The 20,223-nt window shown below is 39.0% G+C and overlaps 1 protein-coding gene across 1 annotated transcript in view; it reads left to right on the forward strand.

Moving 5' to 3' along the window:
- TNKS (tankyrase) overlaps positions 1 to 20,223 on the forward strand; it is a 127,944-nt gene that overhangs the window by 52,582 nt on the left and 55,139 nt on the right. The window contains exons 4-5 of the mRNA XM_059471159.1: positions 11,998 to 12,034; positions 12,899 to 12,974. Coding sequence (XP_059327142.1) covers positions 11,998 to 12,034; positions 12,899 to 12,974 — 113 coding nt within the window. The remainder of the gene's footprint in view (positions 1 to 11,997; positions 12,035 to 12,898; positions 12,975 to 20,223) is intronic.

Consider the following 20,223-nt stretch of genomic DNA (forward strand, 5'->3'; position numbering starts at 1 on the left):
TTACTTTGTAGCACTCATAGCCAAAAATCTTTTGTGAGCAGCCTTTCCAGTAGAGAAAGACAATTTCTTTCTTATATGCACAAGAAAAAAGAATTTTTTATAAAATTAGAGGGATGGAAAGAGCAAAAACACAAACCAGCATTGTATGTAAGTATAGGATTAAATATACTTGTCTAAGAATGGAGGGAATAACATTTCTGTGTTTGCATTGCTGATCTTCCCACAAATCTAAAAGGTAAGTATTTTAAGTGATGCCTTTTCAAATGGTGCATTATCCTCAGGGAGCTAGATGAAAACTCTCATCAGTGTTCTAGAAATTGTTGGTCTAATTATCCAGTAAATCTTCCTTTCATGGATCTCTCTTCTCTTGAAGTCATGTTGAGCTATGCAGGAAGCCTGTTCCTGCCCACTGGCAGGGCAAATGTAGCTCCATCTCCAGAGTCTGCCTACTTTTGTCTGTGTGCACTAATGCAAGGCAGTAGGTAAGTGTTTTTCTCCTGAACAGCTAGCAGATCAGAAGGAAAATAATTTATGACTTGTGTGCATTGTGACTTCTTACTGTATGTGGCTGTAATTTCTAAATAGGGTATTCTGTCTTTGCTAAGGCTGGGAGCAGCATCTCGGAGAAGGTAAGAAAAAGGGAAATGAAAAAAGGAATTTGTTGAGACCCTTCTTAACTGCTGGCTAGGAGTCTCCCTGCCCAAAATCTGCAAGTATTGTACTTCCAAGCGTGGTTTGAGTTGCTGAAGGACACCACTGAGGGAAATTTTCTATTTCTATTTTACAGATAGTGAAGCACTATCTGTATGCTCAGGAGTTATGTGGGCTTCTCTGTCCAAGCACAGCCTTCTATTTGGACCAAAATGGTATCTGTAAGACGTGTCTGACAAAAACCAGAGGCAGACTGACATCTTAGACTGTTGGACTCCTAGAGAGCCCACTGCCAAGGGTCAGGGCTGCTGGTGTGACTGTTGAATGGAAAAAGAGAATCCAGAAAATTTTTGCACTCCCTCTCTTTGACCTTGCCTGTTCCTTTCCTTGTGTCCTTTATCTAAATCCAAAACCATTTTGATTGCAGTGAAGGATGTTATGGCTAGAACTGTTTTAATGGCACAGTGTGATCCAGCAAGAGCTGTCCTTTCTCTGGGCATTTGTTCTTCCTCCCTGCTGTTTTCATTGTGCTGCTCTCTGAAGACAGACCCAATTCTCTTATAACCTGTCTTTGCTCTGCTAAAGGATGCTCAGAGGATGGCAAAAAGGAGAGTCAGCATCAGGAGGCAAGTTCTGTCAGTAATAATCTCACCATTTCCTGCATCAGTAACTGGGCTTTTATAGAAAGGGACAAACAGGAATCCTAAACTGGTGTTGGGCAAGGTACAGTATGATTTCTCCTTGATGGTATGTACTCTCTGGGAGGAGTGGTAATACTGAGTTAGCTCCTGCTGAACTAACGCACCTAGGGCACAGTAGAGAGAACCTGTGCTAACTCTTGCATGGTCTTTCCTTTTAGGTTAAATGGAGATTTAAAATACTACTTTTTTGAAAGATAACAATGAACTGTATCTCAGAATAACTTTGAAATAAAGCCATTGGAAAAATAGACTCATTTAGGAACTGCTGGTAATCACATTTCCTAATAAGAGGATCACTTAAACATATTTTCTTCAGTGTTTTTAAGATCATTAGTGGTTGTGATGAATGAGGAATGTAGAAATACTTTCTGGCCAATTATATTTTGTATTATTTGGAGTAAGCAGAGTCTTTAAATCTAGTGAGATATCTGAAAATGAGTGAGAAAGCAGTATTTTTTCCTGCTTCATGCAGAACACAATAAAACTACCTTTTACTGCAGATTTACACAGAAACCTGCAGAGTTGTTATGCTGAGGATACATGCAGTTTATGTATTTCCTTTCTGTCCAGCAACAGAGGGAGCACCTGTTTTGGAAGATGCTTTATTTATGGATATACCTGTGATAGTAGAGTTCTTGCACTTAGTTTTTCAGTAGCAGTGAGGTGTGCATGGTGTATCAACAATTTCCATTTGGGCAGGACTGATGATTGGTGTCCATGGTCACAGTGTACAGGGTATGTCTTGAACAGGCAGCCCTGTGCTGCATCTGATCAAACTTGCTGGTGTGAATGAAAGTTGAAGAAGGAATATCCTCCTTGTAATGACAGCAATCTGCTAAACTGAAGCTCTTTAATTAATGAGTTAGTATCTCTTTCTTTCCCTCAGACTTTTTTTCTGTGGTGCTATTTTGTTTCCAGTCTTCGTAATGAACTAAATTGTCATTTAGGGCAATAAATTATTATTTTGAAGAAATCATATGTGTAAACCTGTTACCTCTGAGGAGCAGCTAAGGAATTTGGGTTTGGATGGTTTGAAGAAAAGGGGGCTGAGGGATGCCCTCACTGCTTTCTCAAGTTTCCTGAGGGGGGGAGGTGCACAGGAAGGTTCTGAGCTCTTCTCCCTGAGATCCAGTGACAAGGAAGCATAGGAATGGTTCAAAGGTGTGCCAGGGGAGGCTTTTAGACTGCATGTTAGCTTTTTTCACTGAGAGGGTGGTCATACACTGGAACAGGCTACAAGATATGGTCAATGCCCTAGGCCTGTTGCTGCATAAGAGGCATTTGGAGAATGCCCTTAACCACAAACTTTAGCTTCTGGTCAGCCCTGAAGTGGTCAGGCAGTTGAACTACAAGATCACTCTAGGTCCCTTTAAACTGAAATAGGTTGTTCTATTATGTATTTAACCTGTATTTACATGTATTTGCATGTATTTAACTGTATTTACTTTAATACAGTAAAGTATTTAAAACAATGAGGTTGATATAAGGGACTGTAAATATTACACACAACTCGAATTCTGTAAACATTTTATTATTCTTTCATTGCTGGTAAATAATGTAACCCTTCTCAGACTCCCAGGACATTGGCAGTAGGTACTGTCATTGCTGTACTTCTGTCTGGTGTGTTATTCCAATAGGAGTAGCAGAAAGTGCCTGAGTGTAAATAGAAAATTCATTTTTTTCCCCAGCTGGTGTTTTAATAGTTCTTTTTTAGTGAGGATAGCAGTTGGCAGATTCAGATTTCAATCATTTTCTGTAAACTGCAGCTTTTTTTCATCTTAGAATATGCTCTTAGTCACATTAGAGCACAGAGCTGCTCTTTGCCTGAGTGAATATGCAGAGACCCTACCCTGGCTCAGGTCAGCTTGAGTTGAGTTACTGTCACTGAGCGCTGCTACTGCAGATGTCTTCAGAAAAGCTGTTAAAAGATGACTTTTAAAAATGAGACAAAGCAAATGGAACTGTTGTATTTAAGTCAATAATATCTTTATCATAAAATCTCATGGGGAGGATAAGGGAGGGGAAGAATGTTCCAAGTTAAGCAGCTGCTTTTTACTCTGGGCTACCAGTACTAATCTTTCATATCAAGCCACATATCCTGTTTCCAGTCGGGGCACCATCTCCTTTCTTCCTTTGATTTGTACCAAACTTTCCTTAGCTTTCCAACTGTCTTTTGACTCTTAGATAGCAAATAAAAATCCAGGAGGGAAAATTTGCCCACAGCAGGAAGGCAAATGGGTTGATTTTGGGGAGCTATTTTGTTACCATCTTTTTGTTGGGCAGATATGCATGTTTTCCAAAATGTTTAAAGTGAACTGTTGACAGATCAGTTTTGTGGTTTCTGCCATGACAAAATGGTTCATTATAACAAAATCTATTGCCTCTGTTTTGTTATTCTTTTATTAAGGACTTCCTTGCTGTACTTTGCTTAAGTGTTTCATAAATATATGTTGGCTCTTTTGTTGCTGTGTGTTTGACAGGGTTTGCCCCATTTCCTCCAGTTATAAAGGAGTTCCTCCCTTCTGTTCACTACTCTGGGGCCCAGCAGGCAAAGGAAATGTTTTGTATTTTTGTCTAGGAGCTAGAGGAGTGATTTAACTGGATTTGAGTTCCTTCCAGGATGTGTGCTGCAGGGCAAGCGTGGCAACACGCGTGCATTTTTTATGAGGTGGCAGCCTATGTTTCCTCAGGTTTGTAGAGTAAGTTTAGATACACAGGGCAGCTTCAGACACACAGAGGAAGGATTGTACTGTTCGGTAAAAAGAGATACTTTGGCACATGTGTACATTTTATGTCTCCTGTTCATTTTCTAGCAAACATTAAAAACCCTCACTTCTTTAAATCTGTACAACTTGTTACTACAAAATCTGTCATGTTTGCTGTAGCTAAGAGAATATAGATTTTTTTGGTTAAAATAAATGCTTCAGTTTTAAATCCAGCTATGGATTTTCAGACATGCCGTCCACAGCTTGTTAGCATGTTTTATCTACAATGGGAAAATTGGAGAATCTGCAAAATTTAATCTTCCTGTATTTACTCTAGAGTTCTTTTCAGAGAAAGATTAAATGATGAAGCATAATTTTGGAGCTTGCCTTTATACAGTATGGCTTTCCTGGGGGTTACATTTTATATTTTTCTTGCCAGTTTTCTTCCATGCTTTATGTAAGTTATGTAAGGTATTTCTCATCTCTCTTTAGAGAATATTCTGGGGAATTGAATGATTTACTTGTTTGTAGATATTGTTTGGAAAGAGAGGGTAGGGATCTGGCTTTTGAAAAAGATGCAGTAATACAAGAGCAGCTTGGCTATCTATCCACCCCTCCTGTACTCAAGTATTTGACAAAGAGAGTTTCTTAGTCCTTTGTCTTCCTCCAGAAAGTTTGCCTTGAAATCCTGGGGAGAAAATGCATATGTGGGCATGTTGCAGAAATGAGAAAGTAATTGTGGCTGAAAAATTGAGCAGTTTATTAGTTATTAATACTGAGCATGGCCAAAGTAGTGGCAATTACAGTGGGTGATTGTTTTTGCTGATAGCAGGAATTAATATAAGAAATGAAGGGGAGAGCCATGGGAATGTTGCTTTTTCTGTAGGCATGAAGGGGTGGGTAATGGGGAAGACTCTGGAAAAAACCTGTCAGATTTCTATATGCAATTTCACAAAAGATGTCACGAGTATTGAACTTTGGTGAAAAGATGAGCCTCAACCCCTTCAATTTTTCCATCACACCGATGTGTTTTGAATTGCTGAAGGTTTGGGTTTTCTTCCCAGTCACTTGACATGATATTCTGCAGTCTTTTTAAGTTTTTCAATCTCAGTCTGAAAACATGACAGACAAGAGCAGTGGTGTCTTCAAGATAAGTACAGCATTCTAAAATAGTACAGTTGTAGTGAAAATACTAATTTTTTCACACTAAGAATAAAAAATGGATGTGTGCGTGGTGTTTATATAAGTAGCATGCACTGAAACTGCTTGTACAGGTCCACTAAACAGGTTATAGAATGTTTGTTTAATATTTCAGAAAAAACTATATGCTAAACTTGTAGAATGTGGTAACATTGTTGAAAGTAAAATTATTTATATGGATTACCACATAATGGGTAGTTGTAGGGTTTTTTTGGGTTTGGCTTCATCTTTGGTTTTGTCTAATTATTTAAGAGTTAACACTTGAAATCCTCTGACAAAGGGACTGTTTTCATCATTCTGCTACTATATAGGAAATCTGGTAACATTATGTTAACAAATAGATCAGTACCACTGAAAAAAGGTGTTCTGAGAAACAGAATTGTTATGTGTCAACCGTGAACTTACTGGTGCTATAACTGCACATGCACTGAAGACCTGTTTTGATACACCACCTAATCCTTCTTAGTGACCAAAACCCTAATGTGCAGTGTGTGTAATCTATGCCTTGATATGGAGACAGCATTTGGTAACTGCAGTATCCTGTATATGCTGATGTAATAGATGTGCTTTGAACTGATGGCTTAATAGACAAGAATCTCTTCTATCAGATAAGACCCTGGCAGAGGTTTTGCCGATCTGCACTATATAAAACTGCAGATTTTTTGACATAGTGCTTTCTGCCAGGCCTTAGAAGAGGCTTTTTTCTCTGGAGCTGTAAGTCAGGAATGCTCTGCATTTGAGCTCTGTCCACTTAACTGAAAGATGTTCCAGGTAGGATGCTGCTAGCTCAGTGGTTTAGTGGAGTTGTGGCCAAAAGAAATGATGTTTGCTTATTTCTTTAACTTCCACACCCCTTTTAAAGCATATCCCTGAAAGACTTCACTATTCGCTGAGTCATTTTCAGTTTTTAAATTTCAGTTACAAATGTCTGCTTTGAGTCCAAATGCACAGTGCCTGACTCATCTCATAGAAGAGGCAGAGTTAAGGTGCCAAACCTTTCCTCCTTGGTAACATTCCTCCTTGCTGGAACTTGTTCTTGAAGGCATTATCTTCTGAGTTGCTTTTTTGTCACTTGCATATACTAGTGTAGCTTTGGTGTTTTTCATCCATGACAAGAGCTTAAAATTAGGGTCTTGCTGTGTTCCTGGTTGAGCCTATTTAGACAGCTTATAAAATCAGCCCATTTACTTGTGAGAGACTGCTGAGCAGAGAAGTGCAAGAGGCATAAAGAAATTAACCCTAAACAAGTGGGAAGTAAAGTATAATAGAATTATTAATAAAACCCAAAATTGTTATTTTTTGCTCCTCTTTATTCTCATGTTTTTCTCAGAGTACTAAGTTATAGATGCCTTTTCCCAAACAATATTATTTCAACATACCTCCTTTTTTTTTTGTTGACTCCTTTTTTGGACAGGTATTCCCTCTACCTGGTGCTATTTGAATGGTTAAAAACTTTCTTACTCTGATTTAACTCCATATTTTAGTGTCACCTGCTGGTTCACATATAATAAAAATTAAATGGGGAAGAAGGAACTGATTAGTTTTTTAATAGTATTTTTGGACCCTTCAAAAGCAGCCATATTGAAAATAAAGCTTAAATTTCTTAAAAAATTGCCAAAAAATTTTAAAATTAAAAAAAACCCCCAAGCCTGAAATCTCATCCTCTCCCAATAACCCTAGCAGTCTCCCAGAAGCACAAAGAGTCTTGTGCTCTGATTATAACTTGAATATTTGTTTTAAATACTTAAATATTACTGAACAGACCTTGGAGGATTAAAAAGGATGGTATAAGTGATGTGTATCATTGATCACTCAGAGATGTGTGCAGTCCTGGAGTGTCAGGGAAAAGGTGTATTTTAATTTACTTCTGTGGAGTTTTATTTCTTTGCTGAACTCTACGTTGCTTTCTTTGTAGCAATGGCAGCCCAAATGTGGGGTTTCCATTGCCCTCCTTCTTGTTGCAGCACCATCCTTGTTCAAGGTCTTCATTCTCAGGGACCTGTTTGGGTCCCTGGCCATGGACTGAGCTGGATGAAGTAACAAACCTGATAGAAAAACAAGTTCTCAGCCCTCCCAGATGCATCAGGACTCTGTTGTTTTCCCAACAACCCCATGCATTCCTGTGCTATCAGACTATATGGTTGGAAAGGCACCAGAAGCACTTCTAAATGAGGAAAAATGGGAGGTTTTAATACCTGCTGTCTCTACTACTCTGGTGGAGAGCCCATGTCCTCTGTGTTGCTGGGTAATTGTGAATACTTGTTTGAAAAAAAAAAAAAGAAAAGAATCTGCTGGACTGCTAACAAAGATCTTCTCATGGGATGTATATTTTGAGGAATGGAAGCTCAGGTTTTCATGGCAAGCAACTAATAACAAGAGTTAGGTCTGCACATGGTCCAAGGTCAAATGTAGAGCTGCCATGTTTTTTAACAGAGCAAGATTTCTCCCCTGACTTCCAGTGCTGCTAGACCTGAGCTGCCAAGAGAGAGCAGGAGGTCCTGAGGAGGTTACCTGAGATTACCATGAAACTTAAGGTGTTGAGCTCAGTGGGACCACTGAGCACAGGTTGCCCAGAGAACTGGTGGAGTCTCCATCCTTGCAGAGATGTAAAAGCCACCTGGACACTGTTCTGAGCAGGGTGCTCTTAGGTAACCCTGCTTGAGTAGAAGGGTTGGATGAGAGACCTCCAGAGGGCTCTCAATCTCAAACATTCTGTGGTACTCATGAATTTTCCCTGCCCAGCCTGTGGCCATGGTTGCATGTTCATAAGACTCGTGTTCCTTTGTCACAGGTCAGAAGCAGGGGATCATTGGCTGGCATAAAAATTTTCACTGTGTTTAAGTATTCTGGGGATTTTATATGTTAATCCATTTTGTTTCCATTATATGTTGCCATTGGATAGTAATGGCTTGGTTTAATTTGTGGCATTATTTTTTAGGAAATTGTCTTCACTGTGGAAAGTTGATGTGATATTATGGTGAAGCAAAACCTGCTTTGTCCAGGTTGACATTTTAAGTCTGGCTGCTTTCTGTATTGGCTGATGTGTATGGAGGGATAGGAAAGGAATTCACTTTAATGTTGAGTGTAGATTCATTGAAAAAGCACTGTTGATTTATGCCACACATTCAGATAGGTTTTTCAGTATTCCGTTGAAATTTCAAGACTTTCAGGAGAGACTGAAATAGGGCTATTTGTCTGTAAAGATAGATTCATTATGTTATTTTTTCCCAGCTTCCCGCTACTGATTTGCTCAACCACCAGGTGCAAGCAGCCACTGATGTCTGATAGTTAATAAGCATTTGCTAATCAGCTACTGCAGAATGCAGCTAGGGCCAGACACAGCAATGACAGCATAGCAGCAGCTGATCAGGAGTCTTGGAGGTAACTGGTTTTCTCCTGGGAGGGGAGCAGAAAGAGGGCTGGTTAGCTGCCTGATGGTAGCTGTGATCTGAGACACTGATTATCTGTGGTTAGCTGTGGTGGCTTTCTCATTCTAGCATAAATGGAGCAGCAGTGGTGTGATCTGGAGCTGGGATCAAGTAGAGAACTTCATTTAAAGAATGCTGAGCAAGCTGTAGACAATGAAATTCATCAGATGCAGTGAATGCCACTGCAATCCCCATGGTTTCTGCTTCTCTACTAGCTTTTGTCTGATGAGATAGGAACAGGGACACTGCTTTGCTATGGCGCTCTCTGCTCCCCATTTCACTTGTCTTTGCCTTAAGAAATTCCCAGGCCAGCTGTCTCTGGGCTGCCTGGCATGTAGATGCCCTTTTACAAAACTATAAATTCTAACCTGCCTAGAGGAGCTCTTTAAGAGATGTTATTAGCTTAGTTAAAGTGGATTTGACATTCTTTGAACAGAAGTGTTATGTGAGATGGATGGTCTGTATTCCTGTACTTCTGCTTAGAACTTGAAATTCATCTCTGCCCATGCACGCATGGTTTGTTTTCAAACGCTTGCAAATGAATATTTGATGAGGTAGCTGTGGCCAATAGCTGCAGGATGGCCTTTGATGAGCTGCGTGGCCAAGCGGCGTTGGCTGTGTTGGCAGAGCCCTCTGCTGGGAGCACAGCCTGTGCCAGCAGCAGTCGCTCCTGCGGCCAGCGCCACCCGCTTCTCCCAAATGCCATCAGCCAGACCCCTCCCGGCTCTGTGCTGTCCCACCAGCTGCCTGCTCCAGTGCCCAAGGGGCTCCTCTTCATCCTACAGAGCCTCTGGAGTTCACTTGACCTTTCTTTTATTTATTTTTTTTTTTAGCAAACCTGGTGGTGGGCTGTAAATGCTTATATGATTTTAGGTTTTGACTTGCAAAATATAGTGGCGCTTTGAGAGTAATAAAGTTAGCCAGTTACAAAATAATGTTTTCCTAACCCTAATCAGTGTGGGAGAACCATGATGAATTTCAAAAATTGCATGTATGGATTCCTGTCTGAAAATACCTTTTTTAAAAAAAGTACTGCTTAGTAAAACTAACTGATCCAATTGGGCATACATGGGGACATTCCTAAATAAAGAGCTGCAGCTTTCCTTTTTCATTGGACAGTAAGGCTTCTGCTATTCAAAGTATTGGAGGAAACAGCTTTTGTGTGATAGAACAGTAACTTACTGAGCATGAAGGAAAAATGTTATTACTCTTCTCTAACCTAGTATGTTCAAAAGCCTGGTTATGACTCTAGATGCATTGCCAAACCAAACTGTGCAAAGAGGTATTTTAATCTGGTTATGTCTCTAAAGTGTTGATATAATGCAGGCCAATAACTCTACTGCAGGAAATCCAGCTGTTTGAGATTGTTGCACAAACAATGCAGCAGTAATAAAGGGTCTTTTTTTCTTCTTCACATGCTGGCCAGAGCTTTTCACTTACCATTGATTTGAAACACTCACAACTGTGCCCAGTATTTTATCTTCATTAAAATAAAAAAAGAGGAACATGTACCATGGCTTAGAAAAGGCTGTTGCCTGTGGTGGACAGGCCCCCCTTCTGAATGAAGCTGAAGAGTGGTAGAAGTCAAAGGCAGTCATATTTCTGTGTCATTTGATTTGTCTCATGATGAAGCTTTCCTTAACATAGACATAAATTCTTTCAAAACCTAGGTTTACCTTCCTGGCCTATATTTGAAATAACCTGTTTCACCTTTGCTTTGAACTTGCTTGCTCCATTGCTGGGGTTCAGCAACACAGAACAGCTCTGTTAGGAGACCCATCATGTGAGTGGCATGGTGGAACTCCTTGCTGCAGGTTGTTGTGAATTCCCAAAGCTGAATATTATTCAGAAGGAAATTAAACACACCTGTGAAAGGAAAAATCACCAGTATGATGTGATGTAGATATTGCTTTGGAAAATTCCCCATCTGCATCCAAGGGAATGGGCCGGAAGTGCATGGCTGCGTGTACTCACCCTCCTCCTCCTCCTTACCGTTGTGTGAAGGCAGGATGAAATAAAGGGGACTCCTTAAGGAAAAGTCTGGTTTTGATGTGGTTCCTGTAACCCTCTGCTGTTGGCTGGAAAAGCCTTGGTGGGGGGACGACCAAGCTCTTCATGGTGGATGGGGAGTCCAACCCTCCTCCTGTATCTTGCAGCTGTTCTTTAAGGGATGTTTTCAGATGAACCTTCCATCTTACCTGCCATCCAATCTGGCATTTTCCATGGCCCAGTGCCTTTCCTTACCTGTAATGAGAGTTTCACTGGAGGCTTATTACAATTACGCATAGGAGGCAGCACACAGGGGTTTTTTTCCTCTTTCGTGACAGCTTCTTCTTCCTGTTTTTCTTACAGCATTTTGGTTAGAGGCTTTAATTCTCTGGCAGATGGTATACAGCATGTTTTTCAAACCCTCTACCTTTTGGGTCTAGGATACACTCTGTTCTCTGACTGCATAAAGCTGCTAAATAGCTATTTTTTCTAATTTCTGACTTGAAATTCCATTCCATTTCTATTGCACAATGTCATAATGATTCAGCTTTGTAGAATTCTGTCTTACTTCTGTAGGTTATCTTGTCCCATGCTCTTTTTAAAATACAAACATGCAGTTTTAATCCTGTGCTGCAGCAACCCTTGTGAGTTATCTGTTTTAACTCAGGACTTCAAATATAGATGTTGCTTTAACATTACTCATGGTTATCTCTAATCTGAGAGTCTCGTAGCAAAATCTGTTGCAGAGTTCATCCTCTTTTGTCTGTGCTTTTTATTTCAAACATGTATTTTGTTGAAAAGTGGCTGATGATATAATACCTAGATTTTTTTAATAATCCGTGCTTTTCTAAAGAACTTAGTGAAGTGTAATATTACCATTCAAATAGGCAGGTGAGAGCCTCGGAGATCAGTAATTTGTACCTTTTCAAAAGCCGCACTGCCTTGCTTTGTCTTGGAATTTATTATGCTTCCCAAGTATAATGTGACATACTGAATAGGGCAGGGGGTGGGGACATTGTCTTCAGCTGACACGCTGCTATCAGCGGGACTGTGTTTCTGGACACAAGATTTCGCAGTCATTGGTTGTCCGAAGAAAGCCTTTCCATCTGAGGATTGGACAAGAAGATGCGTCAATTTGCTGCCCGTCTCCAAGGTACTGGTGATGCTGCCTCCACAAGCTGGCTAACGTCACAGCTCCATCACCCAGCGGGGTGTGGGCTTTTTTCTCCTCTTCTCTGTTTTAATTCTGTATTTGCTTCCTACTGCATTTCTTAATCTGTCTTCTGCCAAATGCTAACAGCATGATATTTTGCAATCATTTAGGTGAATACAAGAAGGACGAACTCCTGGAAGCTGCTAGGTGAGTGCTGCTTAGAATATAAAACATATTTTGGGGGTGGAAGCAGGCGAGGAAAAGGGGTTTTTAAAATAGTACTGTTTTGTCATTGCCTTTCCATGAAATGCTGCAAGCAAACCACTTAATTAGCATAAATCTCTTCAGACTTTAGTCTGGTAAAAATGTAAAAGCCTGTTTATGTAATTGAAATCCCCCACTATGGTGGTTATAAGGTTAATATTGAGTTTTTGCTTTAAGCTGCTTAAATCCTCTTTATTGTTTTGTGACTGTTCTTTTTAGGGGCAATTTAAATATTGGGATCTTTTTTTTCTTTGGGTTTTTACTGTTACCGTAGGATGTATTTTGAAAATAGATTTTATCTGAACAGAGCATAAGGAAGCCTATACAAAAGGTGTAAAGTTCAATTGTATATTGCAAAGGTGCTTTTCATCCTTCCTTCTGACTGCACAAGACCATTTTATATAGCCTGTTAACCCTTCTAAAACAATTTTATGGATATTGGTATATAGCTGTTTCAAATGTTATGGGCCATATGCTATGAAAATATGTTAAATTCAGAACATTTATTTCAACAAATGGCTTTCAGAGGATCTGTAAAATTAGAAAAAGGAAATACAAGGTTAAGGAGAGAAATTGAGGTGTTTTTGTATGATCTTTTGCAACACATTTAACTGCAAATGTAGTATTATTTTTTGTATTTACCCTTGGTTTTGAAATGTTCAAAAGATTCTTTAGCCATCCAACATTCTCCCTGCCACAGTACAAATTTTAAATATACTGTACTTTGCAAAATACTTGCTAAGGAGATAGATATCAAAGAGCTCTGCCCTTTTCCCACCCTTTCCATAATATTCTCCTCATTTGCAGGAGTGGTAATGAAGAAAAGCTGATGGCTTTATTGACTCCTTTAAATGTGAACTGCCATGCAAGTGATGGGCGTAAGGTAAGTTAATACCTGCTTTATATTTCAATTATTTAAGAAAGGCCAATTTAAGCATGCTGGTAAGCATAGATGTATAAACCAGGAGGGTGTATGTGGCGGGGGGGGGAACCTGTGATGCCTTTTCACCATAAAATTAAACATTGGTATACTTGACACTGGCAGCTGTGACAGATTAAGTCGGCAGACGTGGGTTTTGTCTGTGTCATTCAAGTATCAAGCACTGGTCTATATGTAAACAAAACTTTAGGGTCTTTTGTAAGAAAAACAAAATGTACTGTTGGAGATGGAGAAAATTACTAAAGGAAGAAAGTTATTATTTGTATTTGAACATTGTCTGGGTGAGGTGCTTGGTATTCAGCTTAGCTCCTAATACACTGCCACATTGACTGGCACTGTATTGCTATGTTTAACACCTTCTTTTTTTTAAATTTGACATTATTGTTTTGACTTTTTCTGGCAGAGATGTTTGAATGAGTTAAATTAAGATTTAGGCTGAAACTGGAGGAGGGAAGAACATACGGAGTGAGAAGCAGATCCTGTGATTTTTGATGGTTTAGATTTTGAGATGATAGTCTGTCTAGACTGTTGATTTACAAATGTTGGGGGTTTTTTGTTTGTTTGATTTTTGGGGTTTTTTTTTGTATTTTTAAATTGTACCAGAATGTTTTTAATATGTATCTGTTAAAGTGTTTCACCTGTAACAGTACATCTCATTTTTAGAGAGAAAAGCATGGGAGTGTTTTCTTTTCTATTTTTTTTTCTAATTTTTGATGGGGTGTGTTGGAGCATAGTATAAACCTTTGCCCATCCTGGATCTGTTGAGGAACAGCCCAGTACCACTGAAATCAGTAAAGATAGGTTAATTTACACTTTTGGTTAAAAGGTATGCTGTTACTGAATATATAAAAAAATACAGCTCCATTGTACAAAAATTCCTGTTTTTTATAGACATTTTCCAATGTTTCTCAGTTGTAATGGCTATCATACATACTATGTGATGGAAAACCCAGCAAGTTTTTTGCTGATTTACATTTATCACTGATTGAAAGTTGATGCATCTTCCAGGTTTCGAAAGCAATTGATTTTATGAACTGTGGACAGGCAATTGAGCAAGGGCTTTATTTAATTTAGCAGTGTTGAAAATGATGAAATACTCTCCACATTTTAAGATTAAAGATATTGCCCCTATTTCTTGAATTTCCTTTTCTTATTTTAAGACTTTGCTGTTCAAGTAAAAATGTATTTAGGTATTAATAATGCCCTCTGTTATAATTAAATGGGGTGGTGTAGAGCAGTGCATTACTGAATAATTCAGCCCCCATCGCTGTTGATCTAAGGCCAAATGCAGAGTTATGACTTCTGTCAGCAGGGCAAAGAATGAGCCCTTGCAGATGTTTTCTTGAACATTTATCACTTCAAAGTAAAAATTAAAAAAAAAAAAACCAAACATCTAAAATTCATATTGAGATAGCAGAAACTGAGATAGCAGCCTCTGAGTTAGTTAGGAAATTTGTGCCCAAAGCTTGGAAAGCATATTGCAGTTAAAGTTCCCGTGTGTGGAGACTTTGAAAATATGTTTGGTTGGTTTTTGGTAAGTGCACTGGTTTTTGAAACACCTTTTAAGATGCCTTGGCATTGATATTAATTAGCTTTTTAAAAATTATATCCACCAGATCTATTTTTTCTACCACCGCATATGTACAGAAAGGTTGGAAAAACCTTACTCTAAACATATGGAAGGTTTACTAATGCTTTGTAGTAAGCATGCTATATAACTCTGAAGTATTTAATTTGTAAAGCAAAGTGCTCAGGTCCTGTTCTAGTGCAAGATCACTTGGGGTTTGATCATTTTAAGCTGTGCTGCAAATTAACTGAGCTTGTCAATGGAAGTCTCCACTGGTGTGGCTGCCTGTAGTTGATCTATGGTGATTTACACTAACTGGGGATTGGTCCATTTTGGAAGTTGCTTTTTGCATTCCTTGATGCCTTTAGTAATTTTTTTTGCAGATCTTCTGAGCATTCAAGCCTCAAGCTTAGGACAGCATAAGGCCACAGTTTGAATGCAGCTCTCAGGCCAGGAATGCAGACTCTGCAGATTGGCCTGAGATTCTCAGCATCATGCTTGTTCTGCAGTACAGCTGTACCCACACTCTTCCCTCAGTCTCCTTACCTTTTTCTTCAGTCTGTGCATTCCTTGATTTTCTGAGATGTCCAGCTCTAGTCTAGTGATAAGGGAACACTTGCTGTGTGGGTGAAGAAATTGGGTTCCAGTACTGAATGGGTAATTATTTTTTCTGGATTAGCAGATGGTTATATTTTTTCATCGTACTTTGGGGTGCAAGTGTATGCAGTTTAGTTTTTTCCCTCAGGAGGATTTCTCTCATGCATACTAACATCTGGGGTTCTGGATTTCTCAGACACCACATGTGCTGTGAAGTTGTGCTTTATAGAATGGGTAAAAGGAGTGGAAAACTCTGACAGTATCTTGCTGGTTTGAAACCAGCTAAGGTTGGAAATAAAAACATTTATTGCATTCTGGGTGCTGCTTGCAGCCTTTTTGGAAAGTATTGACAGCCAGAGTCTGATTCCTACTGGACAGGATTCCATGATTCTAAAACAGTTACATCTGGTGCTGATAACCATTGCTCCATCTGTTTATTTAGGATAGAGGTCAAGACAAATAGGAATGAAAACTGAACTTCCTTCTTGCCCTCCAAAGTCACAGTTTAGGTAGGTTATAGTCATTGTAGAAATGTTCACATTACTGAAGCTTTTGAGCTGCTCTCTGAAGAGGGAATATATTCTGTGTGACTTCTCTTGCCATTATCTTCTGGAGGGAAAAATGAATTAGTGTGCAAAACAGAGCAATTTTAAACATCAGCTGAAGTCTTCCTGCATACCAAGTATCATGGTGGTTTTTGGGAGTTTTGATGACCAAAGAAAATCAGCAATAATCATCTCAGGAACTGCAATTTCATTAAGCTAGGTAATGATTGATTTTTGTGCAAGTACTGGCTTATGTGCATATTCAGTGTCTGTCAGGGCACAAATAATGAGCTGTATAGTGCAGAGCTATATGGTACTGTGTAAGCAAATTAGTATTACACAAGGGTAAATTTTACAAAACCTGTTTTTTTTTTAAACTGTCTTATTTGTTTACTTTTTAAAAGCAATGCTTGAGCTGAAATATAATAGTGATTTTTCATGGCAATTAGTCCTGCTTTGATGTTGGTGTTTTTTAACAGGAGACTGGAAATTTGCAGTTGTTAGGATGTGGTGTTTTAAGGCAACATTTACATATTGCATCATTTCTGTTCACATTGCCTCACGAAGCATCAGAACAGAACTTAGACACAGTGCACATCACCTGCCTATTGCTGTGGGTCTGAAATTTCCCTGCATCCCTGTTAGTTCTGCTGGTCTCCTTGGTCTTCACATTATCTGTAGAAGTAATGACTTCTAGAAGACAAGCCCATGGTGTTGATGTTAGCAGATGGTAATGAATTTCACACTGTTAAGAAGCCAAGGCATTTATTTATGTGTCTGTATAGGTAAAGGTATGTCAGTTTTAGAGCCCCTGTTATTTTCCCTCAAATATTTTCCTCTGGGGTTGTCTTTTTCAAGGCTTAGTTATGAGTGAATTTCCAAAAAATTATTTTTGACCATTTTAAATCACCGGGTTCCTCTGCTGGAAATTAACGCTGTATTACTTCATCATGGTAGCTGGATTTCTGACTTGTTACAACAGTCTCTGCTTACCTAAATCAGCGGCAAGAGACAGGTTTAAAATTGCACATACAATGTTTGCAGGTTGAGTAGAAGCACTTAGTCCACTTATTTCCTTCAGGAAGCTGATGTGAACACTTGAAAGCTGTTTAAGGAAGAAATTGATGATGCCTCCATTTTAAAAATTCAGAAGTATCTGACCTGATAAGAAAGGATTGGTTTCAGCAATTCAGATAAGAACTCTTTTCTACAAGACACTTCCCCTGTGACTAATCATAGCTTTCCACAGTGATCTGCATCCAGCTGACATGGTAGCTATTAGCAATAGGAGGTTGGATTTTTGGCTGTACATGATATCCTGCTCCTACACTAGATTATACACTCTCAGATCATGCTGGCACTAAAATACTCAGGTGTTGTTTGAATAAAACCTTTTCTTATGCAAGGGAATCCTAGGGAACTCCTCTGTTTAGGAGTTACCCAAAAAACAATTCATTGGGTGGTCTTCTCAAGGTGCACCCCTTGAAGTAGAGCAAATATCTAATATTTTGAGCTCCTAGCACCATAGAAAAGTCATTAACTGAAAAATAAAATGCTTGCTTTATACTTTGAAGTAAAGTTTCTGTTGCAGTTGTGTTTTGTATTTACATTTTGTATCAACCATATGAAAAACAGAGAATATAATGGCATAACCCATGACAGTGTGATCTCAGGTATTAGTTCAACTTGAAGCAGGAATTGCTACCAGAAGGCAGCACAGAATGCAGTTCCTCCACAGCTCCATTGTTTTCTGTCCTGCACCTTCTCTCCCCACTTCCTTCTTTGGAAACTAGAAATGTCATTTTTGCAACAGGTGAATCAGGGATCCTGCAAACAGCACACCTCAGTTTTTCCTTGCATGGGACCATCTCCAGTACTGTGGATAATGTAGTGATCCCATGGGAAAAAAATAGGCAATTAATTAAAATGCCATTTCTATCATGCATGTGGTCACACCTCACTTATTTGCACTGTTGTCTTCTGACTTGTAGTGTCCTTTTGTTTATTCCTAGTTTTCAGTCCTTAAGAGCTCCCAGTACCAGTCTTTGGTATTTTGGTTCTGCATTGCATTTGTGGTTACACCTTTCCAAACTAGCTGTAGACGACCCTGGATCCAGAATACCAGTAACAGGCATTTTCATTAAACTTTGTGAGTCACAGGAGACATATTTGCCTCTTGGGTTTGACTGAGGCTGTTGCTTCAGCCTGTTCTTTCCTGCCATAGGGATATTGGTTTTTCTCATGCATGGCCTCATTCCGGTTCATTGGCGCAGGGTTCAGATGTAAGAATTCCAAGTCTGAGAAGGTCTGCAATGCAGTGCTGAGTAGCAGCATCCTTGGCCTGAGGTAACCACTGCAAAAGATCTTGAGAACAAAGTGCCCCTCAGCTTTTGCTGTGGGACATCCCTGATACCAAGTAGCATTGGTAGTAAGTAGTGTTTGGATGAAATTGCAGATTCTTTCTCTTGATTCCTCTGTGTCTTTCTCTCTAGTGAGAGATCAGCCTGTAAACAAAGGGCTGGTAAAGAGAAATTAAATTCTAACAAGATCAGGTGAGTTATGTCTCCTCTTACCAGGGAGTCTCCAATTTGCTGCTGGTAAGTGAATTTGCCAACCCCTGTTCCACAACTCTGGTTGTTTGCAGCCATTTTCAAGAAAAATCCTGCAATTGGAAAGAGAATTGGTATAGCTTCCAATTTTTGAGTCTGTATGGAACAATCGATCCACATTTTCACAAGCTTTCCCTTTACAGTTATTAAGCCTACAGACTTGGGTAGAGGTTTAAATTCCCTTGTAATATGCTTGGCTCTAGGAGCTGGGGGTTGAAGAAAAAAGCCACGTACTGCAAGATGTGAACACATTGTGTGCTGGTGAAACTGTGAACCTTCAAAATTGTGTGCATTTTTCTTGTCCTGTGAAATAAAAATCAAAATTAATACCACATAAATCCATAGGTCCCTTTGTTCTGTAATCTATGTCATAGAGGTTATGTTCAGATGGGTGTGGAACATATTTTGGAAGAAACTATTTCACATACAATAAAAAAAAAAAGTTGTTTGAGTATTGGGAAAATCTACTTTTCTACAGAAAAAGCTGTTTATTTTGAGCAAAAGACTTGTGAACAGATAGGCAATGTAAGGCCTTGTCATGTCCAAGGGTATTTCTGAATGTCAGTGTGGACTTTACATGTTTGTAGTTTTTTGTCACGTGTAATATCACACCTAGTTTCTCAATCTGCATTTTGTCTTTCTCAAAGTTTTATGAACTCTTCTGCTGGTATACATTGTTTGTGTGGCTTGTAAATACAGTCCCTACTCTTAAGGCTTCTCTACAACAAAAAAATAACTAACTGGTGCAAAGAAGAGGAATCATCCAGAATAACAGTTAACTGTGTATTATTTTTGGTTCAGAATTCTTCTTCATTAATCTAATAAAATGGAAAGATTAAAAACTATTTATTGAAATGTAATTTTGTTTCAGAAAAAAGTAAAGCTCTACAAATCCAAAGCAGTTATTTCAGAGTAACTGGAGAGACAAGCCCATGCTAAATCTGCTCACTTTCTGCTTACTAGCATAAATGTCAGTCTGGTTTTGATGAAATGCTTTAGACTCAGTTTTGTGGGTGGGGAACGTGCAGATTTTGGTTTCTACATTTGTGGTCCTGCAGGGATTTCCCAGAAGTTTCCTGATGTGCAATTGTAGCCCTGTGGAACTGCAGTTATCAAAATAAGCAGTAGCCACACAGTCTGTTAGCTGATGTTGGCTTGTGTAACGCTGGCTGTGGCTGATGGCTTCTGGACACTGCAGCCTTTATTGGCACTGATCTTGTGTGTGTTTCATGAAATACATGTGTATCAAGGTTATATCTAGGGCTGTGAGCTGGTAGATTGATAAAGAGAATCACAGAATGTCTTGGGTTAGATAGCACCTTAAAGATCATCTAGTTCCAGCCTCCTTGCTATGGGCAGGGATGCCTTCCATCAGACCAGGTCAAATATTTTAAATCAAATCCTGTGTGCAAAACTGAAGGTATTTTCTGGATTTAGTTAATGGTGTACTATAAAAAAAAAAAAAAAAAAAAAAAAAAAAAGTGATATTTCCAACATTACAAGAAGGTTACAAAGCAAGTGTTAAGTGTCATAAGGTTTGTGTTGTGCCTTGGGCAGAAGTGCCCAATGCTTATATGTACAAAGAACATTCAAAAATGGTCACAATTGTGTTTTGTCTTTAAAACACTATTTTATTTGTTATAAAAAGATAGTTCCCAGGCTTCATGCATGTTAGAAAAAGTGACAAGTTATGCACTTTGTTATGCTGTGATCCTGTCTTACTTCATCTGCCAAGCATGATCAAAGTGGGTAACACAAGAATGCCTCTGCAGACTTTGTATGGTATAGATGAGTTGGCTTAATTTCTGTCCCTGGTGTCACTTAAAACCTTGTATATCCAAGGATGATACCTTTTGAATAAAATGTGAAACTGA

This window comes from Ammospiza nelsoni, chromosome 4, assembly GCF_027579445.1.
Source record: "Ammospiza nelsoni isolate bAmmNel1 chromosome 4, bAmmNel1.pri, whole genome shotgun sequence".
Lineage (NCBI taxonomy): Eukaryota > Metazoa > Chordata > Aves > Passeriformes > Passerellidae > Ammospiza > Ammospiza nelsoni.